At 44.9% G+C, this 26,554-nt stretch overlaps 3 protein-coding genes across 3 annotated transcripts in view; 2 read left to right on the top strand and 1 right to left on the bottom strand.

Moving 5' to 3' along the window:
* LOC142883312 (fibroblast growth factor receptor-like 1) overlaps positions 1 to 10,866 on the top strand; it is a 28,268-nt gene extending 17,402 nt beyond the window's left edge. The window contains exons 3-7 of the mRNA XM_076018091.1: positions 80 to 352; positions 6,076 to 6,162; positions 6,580 to 6,864; positions 7,539 to 7,892; positions 9,224 to 10,866. Coding sequence (XP_075874206.1) covers positions 80 to 352; positions 6,076 to 6,162; positions 6,580 to 6,864; positions 7,539 to 7,892; positions 9,224 to 9,708 — 1,484 coding nt within the window. The 3' untranslated portion in view covers positions 9,709 to 10,866. The remainder of the gene's footprint in view (positions 1 to 79; positions 353 to 6,075; positions 6,163 to 6,579; positions 6,865 to 7,538; positions 7,893 to 9,223) is intronic.
* Positions 10,867 to 11,565: 699 nt separating this feature from the next.
* Positions 11,566 to 16,834, bottom strand: tacc3 (transforming, acidic coiled-coil containing protein 3). The gene is made up of 17 exons (XM_076018085.1): positions 16,680 to 16,834; positions 15,663 to 15,828; positions 15,420 to 15,547; positions 15,282 to 15,328; positions 14,106 to 15,189; positions 13,941 to 14,004; positions 13,701 to 13,830; positions 13,514 to 13,572; positions 13,291 to 13,424; positions 13,064 to 13,139; positions 12,836 to 12,961; positions 12,662 to 12,729; positions 12,540 to 12,583; positions 12,274 to 12,434; positions 12,059 to 12,165; positions 11,854 to 11,974; positions 11,566 to 11,772 (listed from the first exon to the last, which is right to left on the bottom strand). Exons 2-17 carry the CDS (start codon positions 15,825 to 15,827, stop codon positions 11,707 to 11,709), a joined length of 2,580 nt encoding a protein of 859 aa, XP_075874200.1. The 5' UTR covers position 15,828; positions 16,680 to 16,834; the 3' UTR covers positions 11,566 to 11,706.
* Positions 16,835 to 17,647: 813 nt separating this feature from the next.
* Positions 17,648 to 26,451, top strand: kif15 (kinesin family member 15). Its single transcript, XM_076018084.1, has 35 exons — positions 17,648 to 17,778; positions 18,050 to 18,080; positions 18,320 to 18,506; positions 18,647 to 18,723; positions 18,844 to 18,881; positions 18,962 to 19,059; positions 19,154 to 19,333; positions 19,447 to 19,656; positions 19,757 to 19,882; positions 19,988 to 20,110; positions 20,212 to 20,359; positions 20,473 to 20,564; positions 20,653 to 20,862; positions 20,984 to 21,149; positions 21,252 to 21,387; positions 21,625 to 21,766; positions 21,874 to 22,041; positions 22,127 to 22,255; positions 22,351 to 22,456; positions 22,666 to 22,831; positions 22,938 to 23,088; positions 23,172 to 23,257; positions 23,339 to 23,417; positions 23,537 to 23,623; positions 23,721 to 23,825; positions 23,944 to 24,066; positions 24,154 to 24,300; positions 24,385 to 24,480; positions 24,614 to 24,778; positions 24,905 to 24,999; positions 25,088 to 25,154; positions 25,259 to 25,296; positions 25,394 to 25,526; positions 25,688 to 25,819; positions 25,920 to 26,451. Exons 1-35 carry the CDS (start codon positions 17,760 to 17,762, stop codon positions 25,992 to 25,994), a joined length of 4,131 nt encoding a protein of 1,376 aa, XP_075874199.1. The 5' UTR covers positions 17,648 to 17,759; the 3' UTR covers positions 25,995 to 26,451.
* Positions 26,452 to 26,554: the final 103 nt, after the last annotated feature.

The following is a 26,554-nucleotide window of genomic DNA, read 5'->3' as shown; positions in this document are numbered from 1 at the left end:
AACCATGAGAAGTTTCTTTTTTTTCTCAGAATTTGGTTTGGCAAGAATTTTCCATCATGTTGTGGTTGCGTGTCCGCAGGACCTCCCCGGGTGTCCGACAAGGTCGTCCATAGACAGTCAGCCCGAATCGGCAGCGCCATGAAGCTGCCGTGCCCCGTGGAAGGGGACCCCCCGCCGCTCATCATGTGGACCAAGGATGGGCGGAACATCCACAGCGGCTGGATCAGATTCCGTATCCTCCGCATGGGCCTGAAGATCAAGGAGGTGGAGGCGGACGACTCGGGGACCTACATCTGCAAAGCCACCAACGGCTTCGGCAGCGTCAACATCAACTACACCCTCATTGTCATCGGTGAGTGCAGATAGGGGAGGGCTCATGTACCACACGAGATAATTTAGTCCAGTCGTAAAAATATGTCCGCTTAACGCCTTTCAAACGGCTGACAGAACAACTGTGAGCTGAAATGCTATTCATAGCAAATCTTTCTATTGTACATTTTTCAGTTATGGTCTTTTAGTCATTTAAAAAAATTATAAAGGCCAGAAAATCACCAGAAAAGAGTTTATTCACAACGTCGTACATGCTGCTGTGCCTCAAGCTTGTTCTGATTGGCTTCTGACTGACTTAATGTATTTATGGGCAGTATATTAAGCATTTACCAATCTAAAAATCATAAATCAAGCCAAGTATCACACACTGGACCTTTAAAGTGATTCCGAGGTAAGTTGGCGTCGGCTTCAGTTGACGGAACCTCGGCCCGGGTTCAGATGTCGAAGAGACGGCGTCGCCCGCGGAGGTCGAGGACTAAAACAAGTGGATTTCTGGCGGTTTAGCGGTTGATCCTCTCATCTATTGTATGTGTTGCAGCCCCTGCCTCTCGCTGCCCAAAGTCAACAGCGGCACGGGATATTGTTTCATACCCCTTCATCCCCTGTGACTCAATTGGATCTCGAGCTCTTCCTTCTCCTCAGGCTACACTCTGCGCGGAGGCGGGAGGTCTGCGTTCACAATAAGAAACACATTCAGTCGTAATAGTCATCCCCAGGACCCCGGCTAAGCCCCCTCGACGAGGCTCGGAGGATTAAGTGTCGTCTGACCAAATGCGTTGCGCCGCGCGTGAGCATACAGTGCGTTTCCTGCAGAGCATGATGAATGAGCCGAGCGGAGCGTGAAGGCTGTGTTTAGTTTAATTACTCTAAGATGCCTAATTAGGGCCGGTGCGTTTGCCGTCGCTCTCTCTCACTCATTGGGGAGCCTGTAGACGGCTGGGCTTCAGAGGAGTAGGAGGCATAATCAGGCAGATGTGGTAAAACACAGAGCACCAAAATGTGCGTTTTGCTCTAAATCATTCTCATGACAGGAACCCAAGTTTACGAGACGGGGTTAGGGTTTCCCTTCGACGTCGAGGGTTCAAATCAGAGGGTGTCTCGCTGATTGCGCTTAAATGACAGGTTGGAGATGTTGGCGCAGTGCCAGCTTTTATGTCAAGACGCATGTTGCAGTTGTCTTATATAGTATCAAGGTCAGGCGTGGCCGTTTCTCTGTCAGCACTCATGTTTTTTTTGTTATATACGTCTCTGTGTCTAGCTTCTGTGACTGTCTTAAAATTATGTGTATGTGAAATACACTGAAGCTGTGTTTTACATGATCCATGCAGAATTTCAAGATTGGAAAATTCGGGTTTTAGTCAACAGTCGGCCATAAAAGCACAAAAACTGTATTTTCCAAATGTTTTGGTGAAAAATTTAGTCACACTTTAAAATTTTAACAACACTTGAAATTACATTTAGAACAGTCGAGAATTTCAGACTAAGCTTTAGTGTGTACAGAACACTAATGGGTACCTCATGTCACTTGATCTATTATTGACATTCCTTGTCATTTGACATTATCCACAAAACGATGACATCCCATGATATTGGTGCCTGCAGCTGTTTGTTCTGGTGTGCATGCAGGCTAAATCTAGGGCATCCAGTGGTACAGATAAGGTTCGTAACTTTAAAAGAAGAAACTAAAATGTTTCTGTCTCTGCCACGAACGAAACAAGTAACCTTTTCTCCTATGAAAGTCTTTTGTTTTATTGATGATTATCAAGCCTAGCCCTCAGAAATCAAACTGTTCTGATAAATTACACTCAGACGACACACTTTCCTCCTCACTCACAAGAGATTCATGTGTGTTCAGTGATTCATCACCGTGCTAGAGTAATAACTTTTACTTGCGATTAGTTTATTTGACAAGTGATTTGTCTGCTTGGCTTCCGCTGCAGTGCGACCGAATGAGATTGAAGACTTTAGTTGTTTGTTTTTTTAAAAAAAAGAAGCCTCTTTGAGGCTGCCGTGATGGAGTTGGCAGGGAGATGGACTCATCCCGACTGCCTGGGTCGCTCTACTCCCACTTCGCGATTACGCTGCAAGTGAATACCAATGGATGTTTAATCACTAGTCTTTCTGGGAAACATATTTTTCATGGGTGTTTTCACCCTTTATGGAGCCGCACACAGAGAATTTCTGGGCCGTCTCCGCGATCCCCGTCTGGCTCATTCCATTTCCGACTCGTCCCCCTGAAGACGGGGTCTGTGGGTGTGTGTCCAGCCGGCCCCGACACACTCAAGACAAACTGCACCCAGAGAAAAGCTAAACCAAACAGCTATTCCTCCCTGCCTGTTCGCACTCTCTTGTCCATCATCTCATTAGGTACTGGCAGGAATTTCTGTTTTCATAGGTGATTTTTTTTTTCCACCAGAGCAGAGAGTACAGTCTGGGTGCTTTTATTTCCAGAATGATTAGAGGGTCTCGTACTAACAATACTCCCAGCGCTTAGTGTTTTCAGCCCAGGCACAGCACAATTATAACGAGCAACACTTTCTATTAACTTTGAAACGCCTTATTTTCATCCGCTGCAATTTAGTCGTTTGCACCCAAGTGTGGCGACGTGCTAAGAGTCTAATTATGCTGCAGAAATAGACCGCCGCATTTATTCATTTTTTTCTTTTTTCGAAAAACAATGTGGGGGGATAGCTTCCAGCGCAGCAGCAGTATCCATCATGTCAACTGTCTGGATTCACTGGAGGGAAAAGAGCAAGAGAAGTTAATTCAGCCGGGGAGTAGATTGAGGAAGGGGGGGTTGACGAAACGCTGGCAGCTGTTCAAGTTCAAGGCCTTAAGTGGAGAGTACAACTTTTTAAGCGTCGCCTGGGACCCGGCGTAGAGGCCGAGCAGAAGACAGACATTTAGATAAAGAGACAGCGAAGACACGGCAGGAGGCGGAGGGGGAGATTAGAGGTGAGCGAGTGACTCAGGTTGAAGGCTGATATGAGGAAAGTGGACCGGCGGGCGGGCGCAGGGGCAGGGGGCTTTGGAGATCCTCCCATCTGCCAGCGGGCGGCCCGCGCTCCCCCGAGCTATCTAAAGAATCTGGTCGGTCAGTGCAACATGGCGCCTCCTCAATCCCTCCAGCTGGCTGTTTGGGCCCTGTTTGGGGTGGTCTCTTGACAACTGGCCCCCTCCTGACTCCTCCCAGCACACACACACACACCCACTATCCCCCCACTAGGGGCAGACCGCCGCGTACAGTAACTCCTAGGGCCTCAGCTGCTCTGCAAAGTAGCATTAGCGCAGGCTTGTCATATTAACGTTTACAGTATTAGATTTTAATGCTTATGTCTGCAGAGATAATATATTACGGGGTTTACGCCGAGCTGGCCGAGCTAGCCGAGTGCTCCGCGTCTACACGGAGACGCTGGCGCACCGCAATGTATTTATCATCTGCCGCTCTCTGGAGACGCTGCCGGGCCAACTGTTGGATGAAACTGCCTGTGTGTGTGTGTGAGTCTGATCACATGTGGTAGCTGTTTAAAGATTTCCAGAGTGTGATGCAAGGCCACCGAACATAACTTTTCCCCCGGACGCTGCACTGTCCCCAACAACATCTGGTGCTCATTGTGACCTCAAATTATCGGGGGCCCTTTGCTCCGCTTCAGCTGGCACTTGGGGCCGGAGGGAGAGTGTGTAGTGACCTGCTTCCTGTGGCTGGATTTGTGAATGAAGCAGGAAGGGATGGCGTCAGAGCCAAAAACACTGTAGTCAGACCGGGCTGCGTTTAACGCAATTTACTTTATCTCAGGGCATTAGTCAGGCGTGCTTACAATTTGATATTTCCGTTTGCAGAACATGTTTTGCTTTTGCAAACATGGCTTTCCGAATGTTTACTAAATGGATACTGGATACTAAAAAATACTTTGGTAAAAAAATAGAAGGACTGATTCGACTCATTCACTTAAGTAAAAGTAATAAAATACAGGTTCTGAAATGTATCTAGGTAAAATCCTCTTCAATTAACAGCAACAAATTACAAAATACTTTTAAACGCAAAGGTAACGAGCGCATTTTCTTAATGTAGAAAGTAGAAACCAGGAAATAAAAGACAGAAGTAAAGTACAGACACCCAAAAAAATCTTCTTAAGTACAGTTTACAAAGTATTTGTACTTTGTTACTTGCCACCCCTTATCTCTAGGGACTTAGTTTGAGTGCTATTTTAGCTGAGCGCTTTAGTTTCTAGTGCATCAGTATGGTTCTGTCTCATGTATCGGTCTTGACTTACTTAATGTTTTATTTTCTCAAAAATAACATAAAAATGTGGCAACCATAACTCCCATAACTCACTCCAGTTTGCCAACTGGTGAGCCGCACGTTGTGTAAAGACATTTGTGGCGTAGGACAGAGTTCACAGGTCAGGCATATAAATGGCGCCATTGTTTCCCACATTTGGTATAAAAAACAAGTAAAGAGGAAACACATTCGGGGGGAAAAAGTCAAAACAGAAAAAAAAAAAAAAAGAAAAAAAAGCCCGGTAGTGTGAGACCACGTTCTGTTTGGATTGGGAGGTTCAGGAACCGACAGGAATGTGGATAGGCCGAGTGTGCAACAGAGAAATATTTCTTTCAGTGGAGGCTGTTTTGAAAGGAATGGCTTATTATAGTTGGCCAGTTTAAACCCCTTCAAAAAAGCCATGACATCATGGCTGGGCCCGGTGCTGCTGGGGACAAACAAAGGAGGGCTTGTACCCAGGGAACCCTGGAGAGCTTTCAGGTCTTTCGGGGGGTGGGGGGGCGCACAGGGAGCCGGAGCGACGGAGTGGGGGGGGCGGGGGGTTAGGAGTCACATCTGGTCTCTCTACCTGACCAATCAAACCCTGAGAGGGAATCGACCGTGCCAGGCCGGCGCGCTGCAGCTCGAGGCCGCGTCCAGCACTGCTCTGTTTTGCATTCATCGAAATGTCCATGCGATATCCGTTACCATTCAAACGCGTGTGAACTGTTTCAGCTCGAGGTCCGTGCCAGCGTTGAGTGGTGGCCCGTTGGCAGGGGAAAAAAATGAAGAAAAAAAAAACCCACCGACGTGCTCGGTTGATTCACGAGCGCCTTTGCCCGGAGTTGTGATACGCATCGCAGAGCGTCGATTGAGCTTTGACTCATATTTTCTCCGAGCCCCTTTTCCCTCGCTCGGCTTGCATGACGTCAGCCAATGACATAGTCCCATACAGCTGTCCCCTGGAACTGGGTTTATGAAAACTTGTATTACTTCCAAATGCTCCAGAATGTGACCTCAGCGTGCACCCAGCTCACTGGAGCGTATCTGTAAATGCTAAATTTACACAGACGGAGCCAAGAATGCTTTAGTGCAGCCCCGGGCGGGCGGACGGCCGCTTGGGTCACTTCCACCAGAGGTGTGACGGCCACTTAGTGGACAGTTTAGAACAAAAGCCCTGATGGAAAAACAAATACAGCTGTTTGCAGTTAAGCGTGCACCTTCGATGCTGTTTTGTTTTAATGATGGCAACACAAATTCCAGAACACAGGTTTAGTTTAGAGTGCAATAAACAAACTGTTTGTTGACGTGGTGATGACTCATGCTTTGAGCGCTGTTAGGAGGAAAAAACACTGCATAAAAATGTTTGTGAGATTTCCATACTGCATGTTTTTTATTTTAAATTTGCTGCCAAAGAACATGCACCCCTGCTGCGTCTGCTGCTGCTCGGCTGTTGACTAACTGTCCCCCCGCTGCGTTCGCAGATGACTCGGGCTCTGCAAAACCTCAACCTGGAGCTGCAGATGGAGCAGAGTCCGACCTGGCCACCGATGACTCTTCAGAAAAATTTGGTAAGAGTTCCTTTTCGCGCACCATTAAAGACGCAGTGGATTGCAGGGGGATGAGTCTGTAAGATCTTTCAGAGCATTATCGTATTATTCATGGTATTGGCCAAGGTTGATATTTATCCAGATATAACAGTGAACCTTTTTATATGGACCGAAACAGGTTTCGCTTCAACCTGAATATGGAACAAGCAAAGCTTAACTCTATACAATAAATAACTTGAACTTGAAGTTCAAATTAAAAGACTCATCAAAATTAGTAAATTGTAAATAAAAATTGTATGCCTCTCTTTTATTTTCAGCTTTCTCATTTGAATTTCAACAGTAACCTTTTTTCACGGGCTAGTAATACATTTAAAAATAAAATAACACCCATACACCAGTTGAGAGTTGCACACCTATGTAACCGTGTTACTCCCACAGTTCGTCCACGCTTCACCCATCCGGCCAAGATGAGGAAGAGGGTGATCGCCTGTCCCGTCGGCAGCTCGGTCAGACTCAAGTGCATGGCCAGCGGGAACCCCCGTCCGGAAATCGAGTGGCTGAAGGACGACCGGCTCCTGACGGAACAGGAGGTGGGCGAGGGCCGTCAGAAGAAGTGGACCCTGAGCCTGAGGAACCTCGGCCCGGAGCAGAGCGGCAGATACACCTGCAAAGTCTCCAATCGGGCCGGAGAAATCAACGCCACATACAAAGTGGAGGTCATCCGTAAGTATTCCTTCAGAAGGGGCCCATGAGACCCCCTGAAAGCCTCAAAGCAAAACGTTAAGGGTATGGACATACATCCAGTATGGTCAACCAAACCTTTTTTCAAAACCTAGAAAATGAGAACTTCATTTATCAAAGACTACGTTTGAGCAGATGGGCTGACGGTTCGCACTCGGCTGTGAGAGGGGAAAAAAAAACAAACCAAAAAAAACTGAAACTTCGTCCCGCTGGTGTTTTTCTGCCCCGGCGACGTCTTGATTGCGATCAGCAGGTCTCGTTTATATTCCGCTGCATGGATGAATGTGCTTGTGTAATCATGCATATTAGACGCACATTGGAGAGGCAGCCTGGAGAATGAGGGCTTGTGCCCCGGTGTTTGCACAGAGGGGGGAAGAGAGCAAGAGAGACGCTGTTCCACTCTGAGACCCTTTTTTTTTTTAGCCAATCTGGAACTGATTAAAGCCCAGCTGTCTGCCAGCCCTCCCTACACCCCTCCTTCACTCCCTCTTTCCATGAAAAATATGTGCAGTACAACCAGGAGCAAAGGGAAAAAAGGAAGCTAATTACGCATACCTCTTGTATCACATGTGGTATTCCTCTCTCTCTCTCTGTCAAACTCAAGTTGTAAGCTGCACGACTGAGAAGAACAATTTTTCTCCCCCTTTCCTGCGCAGAGAGGACAAACTCCAAACCCGTGCTGACGGGTACGCACCCCGTCAACACGACGGTGGGCTACGGCGGCACCACGTCCTTCCAGTGCAAGGTGAGGAGCGACGTCCTGCCGGTCATCCAGTGGCTGAAGCGCGTGGAGGGCAACGAGGAGGGCCGTCACAACTCCACCATCGAGGTGGGCGACCACCGCTTCGTGGTGCTGCCCACAGGCGAAGTGTGGTCGCGGCCCGACGGCTCCTACCTCAACAAGCTGCTCATCACCCGGGCCAAGGAGGACGACGCCGGCATGTACGTCTGCCTGGGCGCCAACACCATGGGCTACAGCTTCCGCAGTGCCTTCCTCACCGTGCTGCCAGGTGGGGCCTGTGATGTGTGATGTTGAAACAAAAAACATCAAAACAATCTATGTTTTGCAGCCAAAGAACGTTTTGTTGGAGTTTTCTTCTTCTTCTTCTTCTTCTTCTTCTTCTTCTTCTTCTTCTTCTTCTTCTTGTGATTGACATGTCTGACCCACACCAAATGTTCAGTCAACATTGAACAATCACAACCAAAGGCACCTCTAAGTGCTTTGTACAATCAGAGGAAGACCAACTGGGCCCCCCGAGCAAACAAGGTGCGACAGTGGCCAGGATAGAACTCCCCTGTGGGAAGTAACCCGAGAGCAGATCCAGACTCCAGAGGGCGCTCATCTGCTTAGACCAGTTGGGGTGAAAAGGAAATACAAAACATGTAGAGAGAGACAGAGACAGAGACAGAAAGAGAGAGAGAGAGACAGAGACAGAGACAGAGACAGAGAAAGAGAGAGAGAGAGAGAGAGAGAGAGAGAGAGAGACAGAAACAGAAGAAGGGGCGACTGTAGCTCAGGAGGTAGAGCAGGTTGTCCATCGACCGCAAGGTTGGTGGTTCATCCTTTGGTTGCCTGCGCACCAAAACCTGGATGCCTTGTCTACCTTCTTCTTCGTTGATTTATCTGAAGACCGAGTTGCAAAACGCAGGCAGCCTGGATTGTCCACACTGGCTTCTTTAAAACTATAGTAGTGCCAGATTTTATTGTACTGAAACACTTGTTTTTAATCATGCATGATCATTTTGGCCTTGGATTAAACTGCATAATGCTAAATACACGATGAGGTCAGAGTTACAACACATGTCCAAGTAGCCAAAGTCATCTTGACATGCTCAAAGTTTTAGAGTTGCGCTTTTCCTTTTCCTCTCCAAAATATTTTAAGGGGAGGACCAACTCATTATTCTAAAATTAACTCATTCAATTATACGTATCAAATATCATTCACGTCCCCGTTCCCAAAGTCAATGCAATGGTAAATCAATAAATCACCTAAGCTCAGGATTTAGCAGCGGCTCCCCGGCTGCTCTTTGCTCAGCCCTCAGCAGCATCTCACTGTGCAGCTGATGTGCCCGAGTTTGATTTTGGTCACATGACGTAAGACTTGTGATTGTGTGATAGCAGACGGTCCTGTGACTCAGAGAGGAAAACAACTTCATACTGTTGTCCTGACATTTAGTGTCTGAACGCTAAATCGCACCTCCACTCCTCCCCCCCTCAAATAATCAGCAGATTCTTCCAACCTGATTCTCCCTCTTTGAGCCTCGGCAAACGATATGTAGCCACAGTTTTCAATTTTAAAAGTGTTGTTGATGTTTTTTATCTCTCTCTCTCTTCTCTCAGACTCAAAGCCTCCCATCACAAATGTCATCACGCCAGCCTCCAGCTCTCTTCCCTGGCCCGTCGTCATCGGCATCCCCGCCGGAGTGGTGTTTATCTTCGGCACGGCGCTGCTGTGGTTCTGCCAGAGCCGCAAGAGCTGCCCGCCTCCCAGCAGCGCCCCCGCTGCCAACTCGCAGGCGCTGCAGGGCTCCCACCGGCCGCCGTACCGAGAGTGGGACCGGGCCTGCGTGGGGCCGTCCTCCTCCGTCTCCTCCAGCCCGGAGAAAGACTGCATGGGCTCGGTGAACTACGCGGACTACCTGACGCAGCAGCAGCAGCAGCAGCAGCAGCAGCAGCAGCAGCAGCTCCTGCTGGCCCAGGGAGTGCCAGTGCCCAGCATCCCTGCCAAGATATACCCCAAAATCTACACCGACATCCACACGCACACTCACTCCCACGTGGACGGCAAAGTGCACCAGCATCAGCACATTCATTTCCAGTGTTAGCCCCCCCACACACCAACACCACCTAGTGCCAAACAGCCTCCTGTGACTGCTGCTGCAGCGTCTCCGAGGTCGACAGCTGTGACGCTCGGCGAGCTCCGCTCTACCGCACACTATCACACTATCGCTGGAGGTCGTCAAGGAGTACGGCACAAGGACAGAATTGTGGCCAGTGACACAAACACACACACACTCACACACACAGACAGACACGGTGCTCCTGGAACAGAACTTCCGTCTTTTTTTGGTGCTTTTTACTTCATTTTGAACTCTCAGATCGTCACACCACTAAACTCTTTGCGTCCTTGCGGTGCACTTAGTATGCAAAGGATGAGGGCATTTTTCTTTCCTCCGCCGCCCCCCGCAGCCTGTGAGTTTAATCGCAGCTGAGACTTCTCTCTTGGCAGGTGAATTCTGCTCTCTTGCAGAAAACGTTTTCGCCTCTGCGGGGGTTCGCTGCAGCCTGCACGGTCATGAAGATGGTAACGGTACTCAAGATATTGCAACTGGGGTGCTTTACGTCGCTCCTACTCAGGTTTTGTTTGTTGAAGATGCATAATTGTTTGTAATGCTGACCACTATCCTTAATGTTACATTTCTGTCATCCACTCTTGAACCCTCTATTGCAGACTTGGCAAGTGACAATAAGCCTTACTTGTGTGGTGTGCAAACCTTGCCTCAGACTGCAGGGATTGAACAGAACGGAAAGAAGAAATGTATTTTCAAGTTAGCGAAATTGGTTTTCATTTACCTTCACTTTCAACATCACTTAGTCGCACATTGAGGTGAACCAGCAGATGAATCTCTGAGACCAACACCTTATCCAACCACAGTTTATAAAGCTGTAATCATTTATAATCAAGTTGTGTCATAAATATTTAACTTATTTTGCTAAAACAAAAAATGTATCAAAGTTTTATTTTTCAGAGTAAGGTGTTTTACATTATCTGTGTAATGTTATTAAAGTATACAGTTTTCATGTAGACTTCATTGTCAAGTACATGGTTGCCTTGTTTAATCACATTTAATTCATGCCAATATTTAGTTATTTATGTCATGTTTGACAATCCTGTATGATGTACTTTTCAAAACTCAAAAGGCTACATCATCTCAAGTGTGATGTTTTTGGTTGTTTGATTAAATGTCCCAAATAGAAACCACCTTCATAAGGGAAAGTATTCTTATTCTCGGAAACCAATTCCCCCAAAAGGGCTTCTGGGTCTGTATTCGCTTCCAGAGGCGTCTGGAAAGGTAGCTGTGCAGACAGGTCAGCTTTCTTTTCTTAGCCGTCTTTCTGTGAGCGTCTGCTGGGGGTGACGCAGAGGGCAGCCAAGCAGAGGCTGCTGGGATGAATCAATAGATGGAATACAGACACAAGAAATCTCACGTGGTCTCTTTGTAGGTGAGTGACAGCCAGTGCAAGACTACACCGAGTGATGACCATCTCCCCTCCATTTAATGTGAATCGAGTCTTCTCCTCTCCTCCCCACCACCTCCCCTCCGCCAGCGAGCCATTCAACTCCAATCTAGGTAGGATTACCTTCCACCATTTAGGAAGTTCATTGTCCTGTTCTGGGAGTGATGTGACGCGACCCCGTGATTGCTCCAAGAGGAAGAAGGGCCACATTGTGTCAGGTGGGCAGTGTTTTGTTGTGATCACTGTGGGATGAAGGGGAAGGCAAACCCAGTAGTTTCAAAGTTTAAAAACTTAATAAAATCTTCCCAAGGTTTGAATTGTTTATCTTCACATCCATAAATGTGGGTAAGGTCACTGGCTGACTGAATTCCAATTGTACGTATACATATAGAGAGAACTACTGCCCCCTAGTGGTCGCGTCGAGTCTTGATATTTCAACAAGCAATGTTTTAAATGAACTTTATTTACCTTTTTACAGTATTTAAGGAACATTCATAAAGACAACAGACTAGAGGAAGAGAGGGGAAATGACGCGGACGAGACAACAATCAAGTGGTTAAAATAAGCAGTATTTACAAAGGTGCTCAGCCACTCTGGACTTTGCTGATCAGTTCGTCGCAGAGCTTAGTGAGTTCTTCAGCCTCCTTTTTCTGGAAGAAGGGAAAAAATACTTATTAACACGTACGACCGCTTCAAATGATATACCTTGTGTTGGATCGCCCTTTGCCCACCTTCTGGTCCAGGCTTTTCTCCAGCGACTCCACCCTCAACTGCTCCCGTCGCAGCTGCACCTGCAGAGCTGACATCTCTGCCTTCTTCTTGGTCCGCACTTCAGCGATCTCTCCGTTGGCCCTAAACATAAACAGTGAAAATCAGTCACTCACAACACAAGACTTTGAGATCAATGCCATGTACGAGGAATGTTCCAATTCTCACTGTTTAATTTTCTCTTCGGCGTGCACTTTGAGGGTCTGGTAGCGCTGCTCCTCCTTCTTGATCCTGGCCAGATAGTCCTGAGCGCAAGCTTTCAGAGTCTCTTCATTCTAGGGTGAAAGGAAGAAATCAAGTTACAGTTGAAGGTGTTCTAATTTTTGCAACTGGTGTCATAGATGAATGGTGTGAAAACGGAGCTCATGCTCATGCGCGCCAACCTTTTTGTAACCCTGCACAACGTCCTTGTACTTCTCCAGTCTCTTGAAAAGGTCGGCAAAAGATCTCTCAGTGTTGTTCAGGTCGCTGGCCACCTGCTCCTTCTCCTGCAGGGCCTCTGTGAGCTTCCTCTGGGACTCCTCCCTCTCCTTCTCTTGATCGGCTGGATCAAAAAGATAAAAGAAGTGATGAGGAGAGTTCTCCTCGACACACACAGCGACACTGAGATGCTTGGAAAGGAGCAGTTCAAATGGCAATAACAACTCACCCATCATCTGTGCAATCATGAGCTCAAATTCTGCAATAATTTTCCTGCAATAAATAAAAAAGAAAAGGTGTTAGATGACCCTATGAAAGATTTCAAGTCAATTTTACCTGTGCAAAGCCTACCTCATCTCCTGACCGTCGTCAGATAGCTTTTTGTACTTGGCACTCCAGTGGTCTTCTTTTTGCATCATCTATTTTTTTTTTTTTTAAAAAGAGAGCGATTAAAGTGATGATTCGCTATTTGATATGACATGTTCTTGCATTTCTGGCATTCATAGATGGTAAAGCGAGACATACTTCAGCCTGGACCCTGGCGATGGCAGCATCCATGTCTTTCTGACTGTACTTCAGAACTTCAATGATGGATTCCTCTGCACTTGCTGGCTGTGGAAATGGGGTGACCAGGCTCTCCAGGATTGGAGGCTGAAAGACAGTGACAGCGTGAATGAATGAATGTTACACAAATTCATATTTTTCTTTTAAGTGAGCAGACAGAGTCCGTGATGGAAATGCAGTGGAACTTACAGGCACTAGAGTGTCATCAAGCAGTTTGAAATCATCTCTCTGAAGTGCTTTTGCAGACTGCTTCAAAGTCTCGGGCCTAAAACGTGTGGAAAATGAAGCTCTCAGAGGTCAAGGAGGTCACAAACGAACCAGTCTTTGTTTTGACGGGTGTCAGAAGTAGAACTAACTCGACGCCGCTATCTAGTTACAGCAGTGAGACTGAGTGGGAACAGAAGTGGGTGTCGTACTGTGAGACGGAGGCAGCGGCTGGACGGGGCACGTGGAACTGAGCGGCGGCGCCTCCACACTTCTTCGGGCTCTCTCTCAAGAGGGGGTCGAATTTAAGGTACAAGGACTGTTTCCTCAATGCCGACTCCTTGAACTGTGGACAGATGGAATGAAAACATGTGACCTCATTTGGGCCAAGAGGGGAGGATGGAAACATTATTTGAAGAGGGGGAGAGGACTCACGCTGCTAGAACCAAACTGCTCGAGGTAGTCAATCTGTCCATCGAAGTCATTGGCCATGACTGCAGAGGCAAGGTTAACAGATTACCATGAGGGAAAAATGTTCAACCAAAATGGGTCTTGTAGAGAAAAAGTGATGGAAAATGTAATGTAAATGTAAATAGAGTAAATCTAGTTAAATCTAACTTACAGGTAGTTCCAGGAATAAACTCAGAGAATTCTTCAGTCTCTGGTTTCTGCTCAGGAGGCCTCTCTGATGGCTGTTCAGCTTCTGGTTGCGACTCCTGGTCGGGAGCTGCCAGAGGCAGACTGACATTGTCCTGTTTCACAGAAACAATGTCAATGGAAATTGTAAATAAACAGGCAGGAAGTTCAGCAAAACAAACAGCAGTGAAAAAAAAAAAAAAAAAAAAAAAAAAAGAGACATTACTTCTAGTGCGATTCCTGCTGCTGGGTTCAAGTCATCAGTAGGAGCAGTCTCTGTCTCTTCAGTGCTGCAGAGCAAAAAGAAAAGCACAGAAAATTAGTAAAATCAACGTTGCTGATGATGTTGAACCAATTGCAGAACCGATTTTGACACTCAGGGTAAAGGTACCATGGCAACAATGAGCCTTCTTCCGCCACAGGCTCATCTTTCGACTCCACAGTGGAAGCTTCGACCGGCGCAGGAGGAGGATTGCTGCTGCACTTTGGAGAGTTGGTCATGTTTGAATTTGTGCCAAAGGGATTAAAGTTCGGGTCGCCAAACTTGTCAAAGTCAAAGGAGTAAGACCCTTTGGGAGGTTGAACATCAGCACTGCTGGTTTCAGACTCCGCTGGAGCTTCCTCTGGCAGTTTGACGTCAGATGGCGGCTTTACTGCTTTGGGTTTTACCCCGGTTGGCTTCTTCCCAAGTCTTTTAGGTGGCGGCTTTGGCATGACCTTGTTGTCATCGTCGAAATTGAACTCAAGTTTGACAGGTCCCTGTTTTTCTGGTTCTTTAGAAGGGCTGCATTGCTTGGGATGAGCTGATATTGGAGCCACCGCAGCCACAGGTTTCATCTCAGGCTGAACAAGTTGTTTTTGGACCTTCACTGGTACGTCTGCATCATTTGAAGGGTTGCTTTCCTTTATTTCAGTCTCTTCAGCTGGTTGGTTCACATCCTCGGCCTTTCTGCTGACAGCAGGGGAATTTGCAATTTTAGAGCTGCCTGTTTGGAAAGGGTTGATCGCATCGAGGTTGTCGAAATCCAGAGTGTAAGAGCCTTTTGCAGACAGTGGAGCTTCTTCCACAAAACTCCCTGATGCTTTCTCTTCGCTGGCACTTTGAGACAACTGATTGTGCGATTTCTCATCGGGCGTGGCGGCGAACGAATCAATCTTGGTCACCGTGACCACACTACTCTCTGTGGAGCTGATCTGGTTGGAGATGTCGGCGAGAGAGTTCTCCATGGACTGGCTGAAGGGGAGCGTTTCGTCGAGGGCCGACTCGATTTTGGCCGAGTCCTCTGAAGTTTTCTCTGCCTGTGGTACTTCTGCCTCAGTTTGAGGTGCGGGAGGCTCCTGTACACAAGGTCTTGCTGGGGAGAGCATCATCGTATTAGATCCCTCAAACGGGTTCATGGCATCAAGGTTGTCGAAATCCAAATTGTAGCCTCCTTTGCTTTGTATCGGCATATCGTCATCGGGATAAGAGGACACTTCTGTGAGAAATTTGAGGGGGAAAAATTTAACTATTAGAAGACTTCTTATAAAGACATTTTAAGTATTAATAGTATCTTTGGGAAATTACCTGGTTTGTGCTCACAAGGTTGCACGGTGACCTCTTGTGGCAACGGACTGTAATATAAAGCAGTTTTAACTGATTTTTTTTCTTATTTTTTTTAAGAATCAGTTCATTGGAGTCATTTTAGATAAAACTGACACTTACTGTGTGTTCTCCAAGTTTAACAACTCCATGGCAGTCATACACTCATCCACACTCGTCATCCTGACAGTCTTGCTGGGAGACAGAATTCTTTTCGTCGCGGGGTCTCTTCTTGGAGTCGTAAAACAAACCTTAAAAAAGAAGAAGAAGAAGAAAAAAAATGATTTTGATTGTAAATACAGCAACATCCAACAATCTTAAGAACAAATAGGGTTCAAGGCACAATACAAAGAGCTGATTCTCTACCTTTGTCCCCTTGGGCACCGTCTTGTTAGGAAGATTCTCTGTCTGACGCAAAATGGAAGGCCTCCCAGTTGGCTGATCTAGGTTAAAAATGTCATGACTCAAACTGTGCCGCTTTCCTGGAGAACAGACCACAAGGTTCTCATCGTTCACTTCCACAGAAGTCATTCTGAAAAACAAAAAGAGAGGCAAACTTTAAGTGCTCGAGCGATCAGGGCACTGTGGAGGGAGGAGTCACCCTGAAACGTGCAGACATGAGATAAGACACTGCACGCAAAAACATCACTGCTATGAACATGGTAGACTGCTCTCTGCCAATGGCCTGATATTGATGAAAAATTGTAGCATGAAACCATTAAAAAATATGTTTACAAGGATGATACTTTACAAGGATGATACTGTCCATTCATGTTCTACACTAATCTGTGAACGTTAATTACATATTTTATTTTTGTCGCAATGGTAATAAAAAGATGGCGAATGACTAAATACGTCATTTTCTTGACGTCTGTCATACGTCTGTCCACTAGATGGTAGTAATGCAACAAAAATATTCCTTCCTGCACAGACTCCTACATAGAAGTATCATTGGAATTCAATGTGTTTCGTTTTTCTCCTTTTCGCATTCTTTTTGCACCATCTCAGAATTCTACGATTCTGAAAGTTAAAGCATATAGTGACCCAAAGAGCACCGAATAAATCAACGTTGACTTATTTTGGGTGGAGATTAGCACTGGTTTACAGTTCAGAGGATACATTTTACGACATTGATTATAGCTTAGACCAGTAAATTTAGTTAAATGTCAATCCTTAAATTGAACGCTGCTAGTTGTTTCACTTCAGTTTCACTTTGAGGTAATGCCAATTGACAATGCGATAGATATAAAACGTCGCTGCGCAACTCCCGTCAAAAGCAACCGTTAATGGTAAACTTGGAACCTTTTTTAAAAAACAAAAAACAAAATAGACAGCAGTGAATGATTCATGCCACGAAACTCTACGAGACGATACGGGACTTACCTCGGAAAAACTGGACGTAATAATCAGAAAAAATTGTTTTTGTGTCGCCTACAACTTCCAGTCTCGGCCGTCGTACCATAAAATGCTTTGCCTTGTCTGGACAGCAGCCGTTTGGAATTTTAAAGTCACGAAACGCACCAATAAAATCGCAGCCAACATTCAAAGAAGACGCGCTTCCGGGTTGATTAGCCAATCTCGTTGAAGAGCCGATGCCCCTAAGTTACGGTTGCTCGTAGGGTCCATTTCAAGGTTTAACAGTCATCGTTCGCAACAACAGTTGCTGCAGTGTTCATGTGACCTGCAATGCAATGGTTTTTTGTTTTTTTTAAATGTATCGAACTTGTGACAAAAGAGAAGACCTACTTTTCATGGTTAATAACTATGAACGACGAACAAAAATCACCGGAAAATTGAGAACAAAGAAATGTGTCATGAAGCAAACTCTGTGTTTCTAAATGAACACATAAAACAGCAAGAAAGACTAAGGAGTCTGGACTTTATACTAGTCGGGACCAACACAGAACATACATGGTACCAAACGAACCAGTAGTCAAGTAATTAATTACTGATTACTGCCATGTGATATACAAAACTAGTTAATAATCAGAGTATCTGTACAATAATACCACATAAATAGATTGATCTCTTCATAATGAACTATCATTGCAGGTACTCAAGTTAGCAGAGGATGACTGTTGACCCTGGTGTTATTTTAACCATACCGGCCTTGTTAATATATTTGCTATATCTGCTAGTGCAACGTAGCACTTTATTCTGATCAAGCAGTGATCTAATTTTTTGCCATATAAGCAACCACGTGTCAATTTTAATGCCCATGGCCAGCCCTCTAAAGTCCAGAGTTAATTGTGATTTCATGAGGAGTTACAGTTTCGCACACAAGGGGGCGATAAACACATTTCGCGGTGCTTTCGTGGCGGATCAGGCCAAGAGGAACAGGAAGTAGAAGAGGCAAGTCCTGCCCGCCAATTTCGAGCGATGTAAACACTGTCGTCGTATTTCTTTCGACTTTACGATGACGAGAAGTTAATCTTAAAAAACCAGTAGACGTATTTGTCAACGATGAGTTCCAACGGAAAAGGTATCCATCAAAATAATTTTTCTGGCTAACATGCCGCAAGCGGACAACGTTGTTGGCATGTAATGTTTACTGCGGCTGTTTTTGCATAGTGTTTTAACCTTACCTCTGTTTGATTTAGCTATCTAATATACTGTAACACGTGGCTGAACTAAGAAGAGTTAGCAATTTTTAAATAGTAACAATTTAAAGGGCGGTGGGCTGGCGTCAATTCCCTTTTTATTCACAAAGCTAGGAGTTAGACAAACTAACAATAATAATGTTTTGTTTACAGGAGCTGGCGATGTGAGCCAACTGGCTGTCAGGTGATGTACAGTAAAGCAGTGCTAAATCATTGACAAACATTATTGGCACTGCTTTTTTTGTTCTTACCTCAGTGAGCTGAATGAGACCTAATCTGAACACACTGCTTATACATAGCAGCTAAATATTCAACTATAATCTTCTTTGAAAATGCCTTTGTTACACAGTTGTAAGAAAAAAAAGAAGAAAAAAAGTCGTTTTCCAATAGTATGTTTTCTTTTTCAAATTCCTGGTTTTACAGCAGTGACAGCAACTCCATCAAAGTGTTTGTGAGAGTACGTCCTCTGACCCATGGCACTGGACTTACCACAGATGGAGACCAAGGTCTCTGTCTCACGGTCACCTCACCTAGCACCATTCGCTTGCTCACCAAACCAGAACCCCGGACCTTCACCTACGACCATGTTGCTGACATGGACACGTCTCAAGTTTGTAGCACATTGTTTCTTATGTATCTCCCCACACGAGTAATCAAGAAAATGACGTTGTGCTACAAACAATAACCTGAGCGGTTAGTTCTGACATGGAAATGTGCTTAACTTTATCTTGTTTTTGCCTTCTCCGACAGGACTCTGTTTTCACCAGTGTGGCAAAGAACATTGTTGAATCTTGCATAAATGGCTATAACGGCACAATATTTGCCTAGTAAGTTGAGATATATTTGTATATATATAATTCAGGTATTATAATGAATTACTTTTTACTGTACTTTATTGCAAGTATCCACAAATATGATCATTCTATTCTAATTTCTTGCTTCTTTAGTGGACAGACTGGCTCAGGGAAAACCTTCACAATGCTCGGTGAGAATGCAAAGAAATTAGACTCATCAAAATGTAAACTGTAATGATTGTATGACACTATTTTGTCCCTCATGTTCTAGGTCCGTCTGAGTTGGATAACTTCACAGATGAACTAAGGGGGGTTATCCCTCGCAGTTTTGAATACCTGTTTTTTCTCATTAACAGAGAGGTGGAGAGGGTGAGTTGTGCTGTTTTTACCACTGTGAAGGCGTTTCGATACCAACATATATATATTTTTTTTTCTACAAATGGCGTTATTCTTCTCTTCACAGTCCGGCCAGTTGAAGAGTTTCCTTTGCAAATGTTCATTTATTGAGATATATAATGAGCAGATCTATGACCTCCTGGACACAGCCTCAGCCAGCCTTTTTCTCAGGGAGAACATCAAGAAGGGTTTATTTGTTGAGGGGGCTGTGGAAAAATTTGTCAGCTCTGCCACCGAAGCCTACCAGGTACGAAATGTACATTCCCAATAGTGACCACTTCCATCAAGTTGAATTTGGCGTGCACATGAAAATGACATGCATTCATTTTCATTCATGTATTTGTGTTTGAAAATATTCAGGTGTTGTCGATGGGCTGGCGTAATCGGCGAGTTGCCTCCACCTCCATGAACCGCGAGTCCTCCAGGTCCCACGCAGTGTTCAGTATGACTTTGGAATCCAAAGAGACCGTAAATGAAGTCGTGAACATCCGAACGTCTCAGCTAAACCTGGTGGACTTGGCAGGATCCGAGAGGCAGAAAGACACGCACACAGAAGGTTCCAGACTCAAGGTCAGTCCGCCTATGAAACTGTGTCACGCACTGAGGAACTACAATTAGGGTTTCCTCTGTTGCCAGCCAACTGTTTCCCACCCCATTACTTCTTTTTCAGGAAGCCAGCAGTATCAACCGCTCCCTCATGTGCCTCGGTCAGGTGATAATGGCCCTGGTTGATGTGTCCAATGGAAAGACCCGCCACATTTGCTACAGGGACTCTAAACTCACCTTCTTGCTCAGGGTGAGTGACTTTTTTTTCTTTTTACTTTTTTGTGCAGTCAAAAGATGTGGTTGCACATATTTGCACTTTGACTACATTTTAATCTATATGCTTTTGTTTCTTCAGGATTCTCTTGGGGGGAATGCAAAGACTTACATCATAGCCAATGTTCACCCTGGTTCAAAGTGTTTCGGAGAGACTCTATCCACTCTGCAGTTTGCCCAGAGAGCCAAGCTAATCAAGAATAAGGTATACCAAAATGAAACACACAACGATATTGTGTTCAAGTCGGTTACAGATTTTGCCACCGAGAATATAAATCATTAATCCTTTTTATTTTGTCCTGACAGGCTATCATCAATGAGGACACTCAGGGAAATGTGAGGCAGTTACAAGCTGAGGTGAAGAAACTCAAGGAGCAACTAGCACGTGCATTGGCTTCTCAGGCAGGGGACTGTGGGAAAGATGTTGCACCAGGAGGGCCAGCACTGCACCCGGGTATTTAGATGATTAAAATCCTTCCTTATCTTTAAAATAATGCTGTCTTTAAAATTGTCTCCCACAGCTAGCATAAATGTTGATATTTAGTAAAGGATATTTTCTTCTCACAGGGCTCCCCATGGACGTTCACCATGATGATTTTTACAAAGCAAAGTTCATGGCTGCTGTCCGTCTTTGGAGGAAGCAGGATGAAGACAAGAAGGTAATGGGAAATGTTTGAATTGGAAGTGACTGCGTGAATGAACAGTGCCGATGCAGCGAAGGTCACATTAATGCCTGACTTCACTCAGATGCTGCTCCAGAAAGTGGCGCAGCTTGAGGAGGCTCTGACCCAGAAGGACAAGTTCATCCATTCCAGCCGAATGATTGTCAAGTTTCGAGAGGACCACATATTTCGCCTAGAGAAGAAACTCAAGGAGGGAGGAGCCTCGCTGTCCAACAGTGACTCTCAGACTGTGATTGAGCAGCTCAAAGACGAGATCAAAATCTTAAGGGACCAGGTACAAAACATGAGAAGAAACTCAAATAGCCTTGTGTGTTGTGAAAAACCCAGACGTCCTTCTTTTATAATCTTAAAAACATTAAGAAATTAACCAGTTAAGTGTATGTGTGCTTGTTTAGGTGGAACATCACCCAAAGATGACTCGATACGCAGCGGAAAACTTCACGCTCAGACAGGAGAACCGACAACTCCGTTCCCTTGACTCGGTGAGGAAGGCTGAAGAGGCTGCGGCCACAACCGCCGCTGAGCTGGACGAGATGTTTCAGAAGGCTGTGGAGTCTGAAAGTAAGATAGTCACCAACCAAATTGGAAGGGAAAAATCAATAAACTGTATTGTTCAACATATTTTGTTATCTAATAGCTCACTAATCTCTTGTGCTGTTGCAGAGGGCTCTTCGAATTCCACCGCTGCAGATTCTGTCTCCGCAGCTGCATTAGAGAAGCTGAAGGCTCAGTTGATTCAGAAGCAGTCCGACTTCACAGGCGTTCTCCAAGCATTTGAGGATTATAAGGAAATCACAAAGTAAGGAGGTTATCAAATAAAGAAAATGTGTTCACAACTAGGCTTGCAGTTGAGGAAAAGAGTCCCAAGATTGTTAATTTGGCAAAACACAATCAGATTAGCGAGTCTTTAATATTTAGTTTTAGACCAATGTGATATCTGCCTTACTAACAAATTCATACATAGTGCAAAAAGGTTGCATACTGAGAGCATCTCAGCTGGATGATGTTGAAACTGATGTGGTAAGTTTTGTTCTAGGAAGCAGATGACTCAGGTGACGTCTGAAAAGCAATACTTGGAAAAGGCCAACAGACATTTGGAAAACATTTTGGAAGCCACTCACGCTCACAAAAACCAGGAAGTGTCCGAGCTGAACAGAATTCACGTTGAAACTATTAAGGTGAGTGAGCCCAGAAAGTTGTGTCTCTCTCTACCAATTCGCTCCAATGAAATCTCTTTGGTTAAACAACTTTTCATTCTTTTCACGTGAACCATTGCTCACCTCAGATTCTCACCACGCCCACCAAGCCATACAACCTGCGGTCGCGCCTCGCTCCTCTGTCCAGCCCTGAACACCTTAACGGGAACGAAGACGGCGAGGAGGACATCTGGTGTGAGCAGCCTCCGTCTGACATGACAGAGATGGCCTTGACTGAAGAACTGCGACAAGTGCAGGTACAGATGTGCAAAATTTTTGGCAAGTGCAAACCTAACAGAGAAACAAAAAAAGATGTCAAAAGTGCATCTGATTTCTTTTCAGGAGCAAGCCAGCAAGGTGCAGACACAGCTGAATGAGGAGGAGATGAAGAACAGCAGGCTGGTGCAGCAAATTGTCAAACTTGAAGAGCAGATATCTGTTTTATCGCAACAGTGCGACCACAAAGACGAGGTCCGACTCCCTGTATTAAGATCCCATTATGCTGTTGCGTCTATTTTAATTGTTGTATTGAATGTTGTGTCTTTAATTGTGCCGTTCTCATGCAGGTACTGTCTACCGAGCGAGCAAACCGGAACACGGAGCAGCACGATTTGCAAGAAACTGTCAGTAAGCTGCAGGAGAGTCTTCAGTCTGAGCAGCAGTCGGCAGAAGGTGAATAACGCTTTTGCTCACATGAGTTTTGAATTCGTCAGTTAGATGAAGGAAGGAGTGACCCCCACCGCTCAGAAACAGGTTTGGTGTGAGAGGGCGTGGAGCACTTTCCATGCGGCTCAGCGGACACACGGCAGACGCTTTTGGTGTAAATTGTGGGTGAGAGCTTCCAATGTGGCAACAAATTTGTTTTCCTGCCTTTTCAAAAGTGCTCAGGACGGAGATCCGTGACCTCCGCGTGGTGCTGCAGTCATCCGACAAGGAGCTCGTCACAATCAAGAATGAGCTGAGCCAGAGCCAGAGTGAGCAGCAGAGAGAGACGGGCCAGCTCTCCAGCAGTCTGATGAGCACACAGCTTCAACTTGACAAAGTCCAGTGAGCACCAAAGCGGCTATCAATCCACTGCTCCCTGCCCCCCCCCCCCCCCCCCCCCCAGTCGCTGCTCTGTCTTTTAATGGCCACCTCTCGTCTCGTCTCCAAGGCTGGAGTGGGAGCAACTCCTGGAGCATCATCGGGAGCTGCAGGATTCATTTGACCAGCTGCAAGCAGAGGCCAAGTTTGAGGCAGATCAGGCCAAACAGCAGCTGCAGGACAGGCAGCAGGAGGTCGATGACCTGAAAACTCAGCTCATGGTCAGTTTCTCTCAACAATTTTCCAGTTGCCGTGTGTATTAAGTGTGCGATATAAATAGACTTGACTTGTTACCCTGTTACAGGAATTAAATAATTCACTGCAGACGGAGCAAGAGCACACCAGCAACCTGGTCACCCAGTTAAAAGAAAACAAAGAGAATACATCAAAGTGAGTTTTGCCCATCTTTCCCCTTTTCAGTTGCACCTTTTAAATGTGGCTTAAATCTGTGAAATGTATGCATGCATTCAGAGAACTTACGGAAACTGTGGAGGCTAATATGCAGTTGAGGAAACAAGTCTCAGAACTGACCGTTCAAACTCAACAACAGGTGAGTGTGAAGAAAGTTGGCATGTTTAACAAATTGAAATCCTCAACATGGTTGCAATCTCAGACTACAGCAAAGTTAAGCCTAATTGTTTTGTTGTTGCCATTGTTTTCACTGTGCAGGCATCCAAAACTGTCACCCTTGAGCAAAATGTTAAACGTGAAAACGAAACCATTAAAGGTTTGGAGCAGAAGATTGCTCAAGACAAAGTAAGTCAGAATGAATGACTTTCTACCATTTCTGATCTTGACAAACGTATATTAGTTCTTCTGCTACCACTGTTAATCCTTCTCTTGTGTTTTGTAGGATGTTGTTTTAGACCTTATAAACCAAACCAGAGACCTCCGATCTGACCTGAACCAAAAGGAGGAAACAATCACTCATCTGTCTGAGGATGTCAAAGACCTGGCGGTACTTTGCTTCTACCCAATTCCTGAATTTCTTCTGACATCAGTTCAGCAAGTTCACATTTGTCGCTTGTTTCTGTGTAGGTTTGCTTGGAATAACTTTGTGTTTTTTCTTTTTTCAGGCCAAGTACAACGTTGCCTGCCATGAAAAGGACGAGATCAGGGATCAAAACCTGAAGCTGGAGTCACAAATCTCTGACTTTAAAGAAACTATGAACAAATGTATTACATCCAACAAAATTGAGGTAAAAATACAACATTGGTGCTGGATTGCAGAGAAAGGGGGAGCACCTTAATTGAGACTGCACTGTGTGCGTGACTCCCTCCCGCAGGTGGAGGTGCTACAGGAGGAGGTGACTTATGCCACCGAAGAGGTTGAGAGACTAACTAAAGTCTTAGATGAACAGAGTGTCCTCCTGCAAGCGTCGCAGGAGCAAACAGCCCAGAAGGACATTGTGATACAGAATCTCAAGCAGAAGGTAAAGCTTTTGTCGTAACCTTGATAGACAAACAATCCGTCAAACAAAGAAGGGCAATGTAATCTGAGAGACTCTCTGTCACAGGTGCAGCAACAGCAAGAAGCTGTCGAGAAAACTATCAGAAATGGAAGCTTCAAACCTTTTGCAGAGTTGACAGCCACACCTAAATCCCTACCTCGCGTAAGAATCAATAGTTCATTTTGTGGCCCTGTAAACCGTTTAAGCATTGTAATACCTTTTTAAATACTGTCGAGTTGCTAGACATGCGCCTCTTTTTATTTCCTCTAAAATGTTAACGTTTCTGTGTTTTCAGACACCGTGCACCCCAGGAAGCTTTAACAGGGACCTGTCCCACGTGCTGGAGAGTCAAGAGAGGGAGCTGGAAAACCGCCGCACCTCAATGATGACAATGGAGATTCTCCTGAGTGAGCTGAACGGCGAGAGAGCAGCAAAGAACGAGGAGATACAGAGACTGAAGGTATGTCTTTTTGTCATAGTAAAATGGTACAGATAAATGTCAAAGACCCCTGAGTCCCCAGGAGTCCATTGCTTCACAATGGGATTTTAACACCTCAAGATTATTATTATTTTTTGTTTCGCTCAGATGCAGCTGTCAGAGAAAGAAATGGTCCGACTGGAGATCCAGGGTTTACTTGACCAGTTTTACACCAAGGAGAACCAGAATGGAAACAACATGAGGTAAAGTCAATATATCTTAAAAATGTATTTTTAGGCGTCTACTGCCTCGTTTGTGTCAGTGAAATTAAAATGTTTCGTATTTTTCTAGTGAAGAGTTAAACGACGTTGTCAAACAGTCCTTCCTGAAGGAGCTCCAGGAGGAGAGAGCAGAAAAGGTTCTTTGATCTCCTTTGTCATCTCGTATTATTCTTCCTTGATAATTTCTATACATAAAAGTACTGATGAAATAAAATTTTTGTCTTCTCTGATTCACGAACAGGACAACGCAATGCAGAAGCTCTCTGACACCCTTAAAAAGTAAGTGCCTTTCTTTTTGGAAATGAATTGAAATTTTGATTCCTTTATTAATGTTAGAATTTTTTGACTACCTTTGTGTGTTCGTATTGTGTTTTAGGCTGCAGGCTCAGGAGCCGATGTTGGCACAGTCTCAAAAATGTGTTCAGGAGCTGACTTGTGAACTGAGGAACCGCTGCCTGGAGCTGAGAGAGCTGAGCTGCAACATGCAGGATCAAGAGAAACTGCTGCAGGTCAGGGGGACAGCGGCGGAAAAGAAAAAAATAGAATCAAACATTGTGTTATTACTCTTAAAACAATATTTGAATCATTTGTCAAGTGTTGATATTTTTATTTTTTGGGATTCCATAGCGCTGATTTATCTTCATTTTTTTTTTTTTTTTTTTTTAAACAGGAGAATGAAGTGCTCCGCAAGCAGAATGTTCAGCTGTCTGAGGAGAATGGAAAACTGGTGGGGCATAAGAACCACAAACAGAGGATTGAATATCTGGTGAAGCTGAAAAGGGAAAACACCAAACTTCAAGAGGTATGTCACAAATCATAATATCAGAGAATGTTTGTCTTTCTTCATTTGAATGTGAAATGAATAAAAAAAAATAAACTTTTGTCTCATCTCTTTTTCATAGGAAAATGAGAAGCTCAGAACAGAGAGCAGTGTAAAACGTGACAACACTGGCTTAACACCTCTGAAGATGGCATAAGTGTTTTTAAGTGTTTTTAAGAATTGCAGGTTTTTTTCATTTACTTTATTTTGGAGGGGAGAATGATATGTTTCTATCATTGCTAAGAATGAACAGTAAGGCTTTTGTTCACGACATGCTTGTATTATACTGCGACTTGCAGGTTTTTTTTTTGTGGGCTTACTCTGCCTCTAACATGTACTGTAAAATGGCATGTCTTAGCCAGCTGTGACATAACCTCTTCCTAGGACACACGGTTGCGTCGTTCTCAAATGAACGTACAAAAATGATTAATCTCATTTTGATGAGAAAACTTCTTTTACCGGTGCTCAAGTATGTGACTGCCCATTTAATTTGATTTTGTGGCATATTATATATATTTTTGTTATCCCGCTTAGGAACTCTGAGATCATATTTTTAACCACAATGGACATTCCTTTATCAAATACTGTGATTAAAAGGTATGTTGTATCAAGAATCTGAAACGTCTAAATGTGTTGTTTCATGTTATGGCATTACGCACGCACACACGAACACGAAGCCGCTAGGCGTCGCCCTATAACACTCACGTATTCGTTTCG

Source organism: Nelusetta ayraudi, unplaced genomic scaffold, assembly GCF_046127955.1.
Source record: "Nelusetta ayraudi isolate G7.1 ecotype Tasmania unplaced genomic scaffold, CSIRO-AGI_Nayr_v1 ptg000007l, whole genome shotgun sequence".
Classification (NCBI taxonomy): domain Eukaryota; kingdom Metazoa; phylum Chordata; class Actinopteri; order Tetraodontiformes; family Monacanthidae; genus Nelusetta; species Nelusetta ayraudi.
Note: the sequence above shows the minus strand (reverse complement) of the source record. Positions and strands in the feature narration are given on the sequence as shown.

Bases quoted from the DNA above. Each gene is read 5' to 3' on its own strand.
- tacc3 (XM_076018085.1), bottom strand. From the start codon at position 15,827: ATGACTTCTGTGGAAGTGAACGATGAGAACCTTGTGGTCTGTTCTCCA. The intron at 15,329-15,419 runs GTAAGTGTCAGT...TTTATATTACAG, and splicing joins TTAAACTTGGAGAACACACA to TCCGTTGCCACAAGAGGTCA. The intron at 13,831-13,940 runs GTAATGTCTCTT...TCTGTGAAACAG, and splicing joins CAGCAGGAATCGCACTAGAA to GACAATGTCAGTCTGCCTCT.
- kif15 (XM_076018084.1), top strand. The intron at 23,418-23,536 runs GTGAGTGTGAAG...TTCACTGTGCAG, and splicing joins CCGTTCAAACTCAACAACAG to GCATCCAAAACTGTCACCCT. The intron at 25,297-25,393 runs GTAAGTGCCTTT...ATTGTGTTTTAG, and splicing joins CTCTCTGACACCCTTAAAAA to GCTGCAGGCTCAGGAGCCGA.